A 9556-nucleotide genomic window follows, 5' to 3' on the forward strand; every position below is an offset into this window, starting at 1 on the left:
TATTACAATGTAAAATTACTCAGATAACATTTTTATTTTATTTAAAACGGAACATTTAATATGCTGTAGGCTACGTGTAAATAACACCAATTTTGACAGATGCTAATGTTAAAAAAAATCTATGTCTGTTTTAAAAGTCTGTAAAAATCAGTTGCAGTGTACAACGTTACTTAACGCTTTATGTAACGTTGCCCCTGTCACAAAGATAGCAGTCGATGGATTCCTGACAAGTCTGGTACATTGTGCACCTGCGACACCTGCGCGTCTTACTGCAGCAGGTAGCGCCCAACACGTGACGCGTTGTTGAAGTCGCTCGTCGAGGGTGGAGGTAATGTTAATAAACACCCGAAGGACATAAAATACAGTCTGGATATCAACACTAAGGTCCAGCTAACGTTGGGAGTCTAGTTTTCATTTCAATGGCGTTAAACAATTCTATCTCACAATGAGTCTTGAGGAAAGTGCGCCATTCCAAACCGGATTGAATGGCAACCAGGTAAAGAAAACATGCGATAATCGTGTCCGTTTGTCAAGTGAAACTATTGATATGATCAAATTGATTATCAGGAGCGCATTATTATATGTACTGACTAAGTATACGTGGAATACGTCTGTGCATTTCTATTTAGTATGGCTACTCCACATGATCAGTGTTAAAACAGCTCTTGCAAACCTACATAGCCTACATCATACTGTATGTGCTCTAGTTGAATTAGCACTAGTCATTTTACTGTATAGCTTAATGCTTAGAAAGTCGTGTCCTGGTCTCTGTTACTCAGCTTGTACAAAATTGTCATGAATTATTCATATTTTTGTAATCCTGTTTTGTTCAGATCAAAAACCTCTCCATAGTGTATGTATCGTCTCTTTCATTAAGGTAAGACAAATCTTTGCTTCATTTATTTTGTAGTTACCTAATAGGCTGCCATGCCGACAGCATCTTAACGAATGTGTTTATTGGAATTAATGGGTGACTGCTGATGCTACTGCTACATGGTTGGTTGTCTAGCTCCTGTAGTACTTTAGCTGCCACAATCAAACCTGTGGAACAGGTCGCATGATGTATGTGAGGCTTAGAACGGTTTCACTCAACTAGTAGTAAAAAATGCATATTGTGTAAACCTGAGAATTTCTGTGTTGTTCAGAGCTGTTGATATTAAGATAACCCATTGAGTAAATGTTTGTGTCGTTATGACTGAGGTGGCAATGTGGTGCAGCTGTGAATTGATTTCTTGGGTAGTTGTGTATGTGAGTGAATGCACAAGGAACATTGGCAGTGAAGGCAATGTTTGTAGCTGTTGTCTGATATAAATCAAACACAGTCACAGCCTTTGCATGTATGCATCTGGCATTTAAATCCCTGCAACAGAGATGCGAGTTTTCCTTCATGCAAAAGTCTTTCCAATAAACAAAGTCAGCTCCCACATATCTACTTAACTTATTCAGCCAGCTTTATAACACTATAATGTGCCCACAAGACTAACAATTGGGAAAGTATGCAGACAAAACATACCACAAACAATGTCTTAAGTTCTCAGAATTCATTTTTATTGCCCTTAATAAGGACATAGCGCATAACAAAGAGGGTTTATTGAGGAGAGCACCCACTGTATTTCAGAGTTGGATGAATTCTGGGAAGTTATTACTGATGTCATACTTTACTCGACAATATTCTGTTAATCACAGGGCATAAAATATCCAGCACTTCCTCACCTTGTGGAACCAGCAATTTTCAACATCTTTTCAGACACATTACATTTTACAGTATAACACTACCTAGATGCTTACCTGTCAAAAGTTTCTAGATTAGAAAATGTTACCAGCCACAAGATTTATCCAGTATTTTTCAGATGTTCATTTCACACCCTGGGCCTGAGCAGTCTGATGATTGCGACACCTAAGCAAATTAAATGTTTATCATGACGACAAACTTTGTAGTTCTTTCAGATTTTACATTCCATTTTACGTATTGAGGAGCTTCTGTGCCCTTAATTTGTGTGTGTGTGTGTGTGTGTGTGTGTGTATGTGTGTGTGTGTGTGTGTGTGTGTGTGTGTGTGTGTGTGAAAGGGCATTTGAAAATGTAGTATTTTGAGCATAAGTCAGGGCTTTCTTGTGCTTACAAACTCCATTATGCCAAAATGACCTAATTACCTGCAGTATGGAGGTGAGTCACTATGGCAATTTTATTGATGAAATAGGTAAGTAGGTCAAATGTTTGATGTCGCGTGATATATTGCAATTGCCAAGTTTGTATAAACTGATGAAAAGAGTCATTCTTCTGCTGTCGTTACATTTTATCAAAGGTTTTATATTGCTGTTACTGCTTTATATTACCTGGCACTGAGAGGAGGTCACAGGGTAATGCTTCACTTTCTGTTACAGTTTGCTTGGCAGCTTTTCCGTTGTGGTGGTGTCCATCAGCAAACGCAGGCATCTAAATGAACAGGTGGGTGAAGGAAATGGAGAACTCTCATGAAAAGGGCACCAAGAATGGTTCTCTGAAAATGATCAATATCTATGTACTATTGCTGATGGCATAAACATTTAGTTAAGGCTTGATGACAGTTTGTATTTGAGAATGGCAGACATATCAAACACCAAGTGGCCCTTTCAATACTGAAAAGTACAAAAAACATTAATCAGGGAATCACTGAATAATTTTAGGTGATTCTTAATAAATCTGATTTGCAAACATTTACGGCCTCATTGCTGCAAAATCCAACTATGCCAGCTTGACCAGCTTGAATTGAAACATAGCTTGAGCTCGTCAAACCACGTCAAGCTGGGAGTTGGTCTGAGTTGGTCAACCAGCTAAACCATGTTGAGCTGGGAGCTGGGAGCTGGTCCAAACTGGTCAACCAGCTACCAGCTGTTTCAAAACCTAGCTTGAGCTGTTTTTTCAGCAGGGCTCTCTTAATCTCCAGGCAGCTGAATGGAGACACCTTTCTGGCAGTCAACCCCGATTCAGTGAGCTGTACACATTAGGCAGAAGTGCATAGGAACATTAAGCACCATCAAAGCTGCCATAGGCACCTTCAAAATACTAACCATTCACGCTACATCTGCAAGCTTTGCTTTATGGTTGTTAGCCCAGTCAGTGTCTCTCTGTGCAAAGTTGTAAACTTTATTTGCCCGTGCCCTTTGTTTCGACTTTCCTGTACCACAGTTATGTGACTGTACAAAGGCTGCAGTGAGAGTTGTATTTAAAATGGCGTTCCAATCATATCTGCTAACTGCCTTTGTAATTCATGTTGGTTTCAGTGAATAGAAGTGGTTCTGTGGCAAGAACTTCATAAAGAAAGCTTTAACTGAAAACAAATTCCGGCTCTACATAGTGAAATCCCATGAATTCTAATCCCATCTTCCTCCGTAGGCTACCGTTTAGTTTATGGGGCTATATATCATGATTAATCTGCATTTAATTTCCTTTTTTATTATGTTTTATTATGTATTTATTATCTTTAACTTTGGTTTTACTGTTTTATGTTCTTTTATATGCTTGGGTCTGGGTGTGGTCCTCCAGGCATTATTTTTATTATCATTATTTAACTGGGATGACTGACCCTGGGTCTGGGTATGGTCCTCCAGGCATTATTGTTATTATTATTCTTTAATCAGGATGACTGACCTTCCTGTCTGCCTGTCTGTCTGGTGTGGCCCTCCAGACTTTATTGCTGTTGTTATTATTTAACTGGGATGACTGACCCTGGGTCTGGCTATGGTCCTTCCGGCATTATTGCAGTCGTTATTATTTAACTGGGATGACTGACCTTCCTGCCTGCCTGGGTCTTGGTCTAGTCCTCCAGGCTTTATTGCAGTTATTATTATTTAACTGGGATGACTGACCCTGGGTCTGGGTATGGTCCTCCAGGTTTTATTGAGGTTGTTATTATTTAACTGGGATGACTGACCCTGGGTCTGGGTGTGATCCTCCAGGCCTGGCCGCTGCTCCAGCTCGCTCTGGCTGACTTCCTGGCGTCGGCCGTGTTGCTGGGCACCAATGCCATCAACTTTGTCCCGTACAGCCGCTTCACGCAGAGGATCAGCTTCTGCCAACGAGGGCTTCCTCTGGCGGTGGTATGTTCCCACCGCTCCCACGTCCTCCCTGCCTCTCTTACACTTACAATACACATACTATACTGTACTGTATTGTGCCCTACTACACCATACTATACTGACTTGGCCTATTTACCATGTGTGCTAGACTTGATGCTCATGACTGTTCTCATTCTTATCACAGTTTGACATGACTTTTCTGACTGAACATCTGATTCTTTGTGAATTGTACCTTATCTGTTCTGAATTGTACAACCTGTTCTGTTGTTCTAATGACTGTTGGTATGCACGTATTGTATATGTCACTTCGGATAAAAGTGTCTGTGCAAATAAAATGTAATAGTATGTAATACATAACCAACATCGCTCTTAATGGCAGGGGCCTCAAATGCCCCGTCCTGGAGGGCACGGTTTTTGTGATTTACTTTCACTCAGCAGCCAATTTAGGCCTTGGAAATAAGGTATGTAGACTCTTTAGCCAGATCAGTGGCTTGTGTGCAGGAACAGATATGAAGCCAGAACAGAAGCAGATTTGAGTTTGAGATCGGGACTTGTATCTTTTGGACAAGTCGCTTGTATCAATGCGATAAGACGCAACGGCAACTTCACATGCTTCCGAGGAGAGAACATGCTAGTCTGTGCGAGATTAGTAGTGGAGATTGCATGAAATCAGCCCTGATATATAAATGGCTGAGTATTCAAAATTAGGCACATATGCAGGGAAAGTTGAAAAAAGGGGGTAAAGAACAGTTTCTTGTTCCCACAACACCTAGCATGCTTATTTTCGGTCAATAAGCAGTGGCAGCGAAAGCGAAACTGTGCAAAAGGCAAGGTGATTATAAGCCGCGTTTAACAAATGTGCCTGCTTACTGTTTTACAGGCCTTTTATGGCATCTCTTTCCTGCTGGTCATGGTTTACGCCTGCCGATCAAAGCGGGCCATCCAAGGGTGGAGGGAAAGGACAGAAGGTGGCAGAGACGGGCAGGTGAAGCAACTCTCTCTGTTAGAAAACTTGATCGGCAGTAGACAAATGATTTTATTTGACTAAAAGCTGTTTTAAAAAAGCTGTGAGTTCTGACTTACACGTTAAGAAAAACTGGACCTTTCCCTTTAACTTACTTAAAGGGATAATTCAGATATAACACAAGTAATTTCTCTGAGCTTACCCCATTGTATATGTATAGTATGAATAAGAGCAAAATCAGCTGTCCCTGCAGACTGTTAATGGCATTGCTGTTTCTCCTGGTTGTCCAGCTCCAAAAAAAACTTGTGCTATAGCAAAGTGAGATATTAATTTAAATCCACAGACACTAGCCAATTATGAGATAGCCAACCTACAGCCAGTCTGTAAAATGAATTGCCTACATCACACGGTACCATTTTCACCTTTTACTCACATGCCCATGCCATTGGCTTAGCAGTTAAGCACTTTTCATAATTTCCTTTGTCATGTGTGGACAACTGAAAACAGTTTATCAAAGCTTTCCCTTTCCACACCTACAGTCAGAGGGCAGAAGGAGCCAGACGCTATGTGTGGTGTATGCAGTCGTGTGGTAAGCAACATTTCGCCCCTGTTCAAGGTTAAAGGTCATCATCGTTTGGAGCAGTGCTGGTTCCCTGCAGAAGTTTGAATGTTGATGTCTGATTTGCCAGGTCTGCTCCTATCGCCGTTTACATCCTGTATGTGTTGACTGAAGGCTTGATGGAGGCCAGGTTACTGACACATTCAGATGACACTACAACTCATCTAGCCATGAGCAACGACTCTGTAGTGTTCTGCACAAGGTACGTTATGAATGATAACCTTAAAATAGAATAGATAGTTTGGATGGTGTCTGTGGGTGTGTGTGTCGGGGGGGTCACCGTTTGGTTTTAGATGTTAGAGTCTTAGTTCCAGCATTATCCTGAACTGACCATATACGAGATGTTAAATGTTGGTTGTTATGTGTAATTTTTGATTTTACATAAAATAACTTGACAAGGCACAATTACGAGGTCTTGAAAATCAAGCCTGGTCTTGAAAATCTTTTGTTGCTTCATATAAAAAATGAAAGAAATTACTGTCATACACCACAACCCAGCATTATGAAAATGTAAGATACTTGACTCGAAGCAGGTGTTAGGATAACATTAGTCTTTTTAGCATCATAATCCCTGTTATAAGCATTTTATAACATATTGTAATGTGTAACAAACATTATTTTAAATGCAGACTGACTCATTTCCCTTTCCTTACCACAGCTGCATTCTGCTCCTGCATATCAGGAATGACTCCTGTCCACATGTGGTGAGTGTGTTGAGGGATGTTATATTGTCATACACCTGGATATTATTGAAGAATAAGAACTGTTAACATTTTCAAGGACGATGAGCAAGCCCAGTTCTTTTTACACTGCTCGATTTCTCAATGTTGTCACTATTTCACTTCTATATCACTATTTCTTCTGTTCTTACTGTCTGATCATCTCAGTGCTACATGTTTTTCGGCCGCAGGACAAGGGGCATGATCTCTTTGTGAAGTCCTTTTTCTTCGTGAGCGGGTTGTCAGTGCTGATTTGCTGCACTGTAAGTACTGATGTTTATTTTTTGGTGATAAACCATTTTTGCAGCTGTGAACCATAAAAAAAGGCACATGAAACCTGCTGTATATTACGTCAACTTTTAATAATGTAGCAGTATGGGGCAGTAAGCATGAAAAAAACAACCTACTAACACGCTTTGGCAAAGGCGTGCTTGCACTATGCAAATGTTTTGAACAGCTATGAAGCAATTGCCCAAAGACGAGAAAGAATATTTATTTGTGGGTTACTCATATGCTATGCTATGATTTAAACACTTTCTGGTGTTATTAAACTTGGGAGTATATAGTGTGCCCACTCTTGTGTGTGTACTTTCTGGGTTTCAGAAAGTACACACACAAAAATAAAGTTTCCCTCCCCCATCCCTTGCCTTTGTATTTTTCCTCTCCCCAGGTGATGTACTGTAAGGTAGGCAGCTGGTATAGGGGGTACAAGGAGCGAGGCATGTTCCTGGTGGAAGGAGATGGGTTTGCCCGGAGGAACCTCAAAGGGCTGTACTCCACAGCCCGCAACATGGTCCTGGTCATCTTCTTCTGCTGGGCACCAGGTGTGTCACGAGTATTGTTGTTCTTCTCACTATGTTGTTATTTTCAGTTATATTCATAGAAGACTTGGGAGTACCTGCCCTTGTCGGTATGCCCTGCTGCTGTTCTACATCCTCTACTAATCAATCCTATACAATCCCATCACCTGCTGAACAGTTAGATAACTGCACTGAGTACAACTGGGAACAGCTATTTTTACTTAAACTTTTTTATGTTCCAGATTTGGGATGGTTCCCGATTTTATAGTTATACAGCTAGCTATGTAATACTGCTTCATGAAACACCATCCTGGTTTGTCACTAGTATTGTTGTTTTTCTCGCTATGTTGTTGTATTCATTATGAAAGAATGAACATTACCTTGTAACCTTGCCCTTGTAGTTATGTATTTTCCTGTTGCTGTTCTATATCCTGTCCTAATTGTGCACTCTCTCTTTGTCTTCGCCACAGCTTTTGTTCTTGTGAGCCTGTCATTCATAGACAAAATCCCAGAGGAAAATCTTTATCCTCTATACATCATACAAGTAAGATTTCATGCAGTAGTAATATTTGCATTTGATTATTGCAGATTGTCATTTTTTTCCTAGACATTTGCTGCAAAATCAACCAAATGCACAAATGTGAATGAGTCAACATAAAATAATCGAGTCCAACATTTTTTTACAATCAAAAGACATTTTGATTGGCAGTGCAGTGAAGTGGTCACAAAGTAGAATTTGTCATGGACTGAACAATACATTTATTATAATAGATTTATTAAAGGAAGCAAAGTGACTCAGCGACTTTTATGTACATGCACTATGGTCATAAAATTACCTATGTCAAGATAGTGTCACCTACCTCAATAAAGTATGTCACCTGCTTCATGAGAAACCATGAACATAAAGTCTAATTTCAGACTTAGGCAAGTGCATATTGGGCTGGTTTCATAGTCACAGGTTAAGCTTGAATGAAGTTATGTATGGAGAATCTCAATTCAACTTAATCTTTGTCTGTGAAACTGGCCCATTCAATGTTATAACCTAAGGTCTTGCGTTCCTGAAGTTAGAAGCAGGCCCTAAATAACGATATAGGCCTGATCTTATAAACAGGAGCTGAAATAGTAAGACAATGCATCTTATTTTCAGGCTCTGACGCTATCCCTGCAAGGACTGCTGGACAGCATGGTCTACGGCTGGCTTCGGCGAAACTTCCGGGAGGCTGCCCTGGGGGAACGGATGCCTCTCCTGGCCTCCCCCTCCAAGGCGTTCTACGACGAGTCTCTGACCACACGCTGAACGCTAGGAGCTGTTCCCAAACCTGCACGGGACGCAAGAACTGACCCCTCACAACGTGCTCCGGCACCGTTCCACTGGGCATTCTGGGTAATTATCCAGGTGTCATATTTGGACTGAATCTTTGATAGTGTATTTCATTATTTATTTTGTTACTGATTTCCGAAGGTGTATTTCAGAATTTTCACATTTGTGGGGCGACATTTGACCATTATTCTCAAGGCTACACAAAACCCTTGCCCATCCAGCATGAGGTTCATGTATAATGGTGCAATAGTAAAATACTGGTGCATGGCTATGCTAACTTCACTTAAGGGAAATTAGTTAAATATATTAGCTAAGAGAATCATCATTGACTCCAAGTTAATTTTTAAGTGATATAAAGCTAGCTACCTTACTTGTGTTTGTACCCCTTGTTCTTATACCCTTTCTTTGTAATTCCCAAATGTACTAAACATACTGTGTCATGAGTCTCTGTTTATGAAGGAATATGCGGTAATCACAAAGATTTTACTAAGAATGTGAAGATCTATGGTTATTTATAAACTAAAAACGTGAAAATGTAAATTTAACTGAAGTAAATGTTATTTGGTCATGTCTTGGCAGTTTGTGAAATATTACTGCTACACCCACTTTGTTTCCGTGTAAAATGCCTATAGAGCTTTTCCTCATTTCACTTGGATCTAAAATACACTGTAGACAAAGTGATATTAATCTGACTTCACATCCAGCACTGTATGGTTCATATACACTCAGTGAGCACTTTATTGGGCATTTATTAGACTTTTTAAGTCTTCTGCTACAGCCTATCCACTTAGAGGTTGAATGCGTTGTGTGTTCAGAGATGCTCTTCTGCATACCACTGATGTAATGTGGTGTGGTTATTTGCATTACTGTCACCTTCCTGTCAGCTTTGACCAGTCTGACCCTTCTCCTCGGACCATTCTCTGCAAACTCTAGAGACTGTTGCAGGGGATCAGCAGTTTCTGTGAAACTGAAACCACCCTGTCTGCCGGCAACAATTATTCCAGTCACTCCTGATCAGTGTCTGCATGACTGAATGAATTTCACAGCAGCCACACAAGTGGCTGATCAGATAATCG

At 40.4% G+C, this 9556-nt stretch overlaps 1 protein-coding gene across 1 annotated transcript; it reads left to right on the forward strand.

Moving 5' to 3' along the window:
• Positions 1 to 281: 281 nt before the first annotated feature.
• On the forward strand, positions 282 to 9001 carry si:dkey-30c15.2 (uncharacterized protein LOC558938 homolog). Its single transcript, XM_061253188.1, has 12 exons — positions 282 to 496; positions 834 to 877; positions 2384 to 2447; positions 3938 to 4078; positions 4938 to 5042; positions 5561 to 5610; positions 5711 to 5842; positions 6299 to 6344; positions 6551 to 6622; positions 7030 to 7183; positions 7630 to 7703; positions 8307 to 9001. Exons 1-12 carry the CDS (start codon positions 446 to 448, stop codon positions 8454 to 8456), a joined length of 1083 nt encoding a protein of 360 aa, XP_061109172.1. The 5' UTR covers positions 282 to 445; the 3' UTR covers positions 8457 to 9001.
• Positions 9002 to 9556: the final 555 nt, after the last annotated feature.

The sequence above is a fragment of the Conger conger genome, chromosome 8 (assembly GCF_963514075.1).
Source record: "Conger conger chromosome 8, fConCon1.1, whole genome shotgun sequence".
NCBI classification, from domain to species: domain Eukaryota; kingdom Metazoa; phylum Chordata; class Actinopteri; order Anguilliformes; family Congridae; genus Conger; species Conger conger.

Coding starts and splice junctions, on each gene's coding strand:
- si:dkey-30c15.2 (XM_061253188.1), top strand. CDS start 446: ATGAGTCTTGAGGAAAGTGCGCCATTCCAAACCGGATTGAATGGCAAC. Junction 878..2,383: donor GTATCGTCTCTTTCATTAAG/GTAAGACAAATC, acceptor TTTCTGTTACAG/TTTGCTTGGCAGCTTTTCCG. Junction 6,345..6,550: donor ATGACTCCTGTCCACATGTG/GTGAGTGTGTTG, acceptor TTTCGGCCGCAG/GACAAGGGGCATGATCTCTT.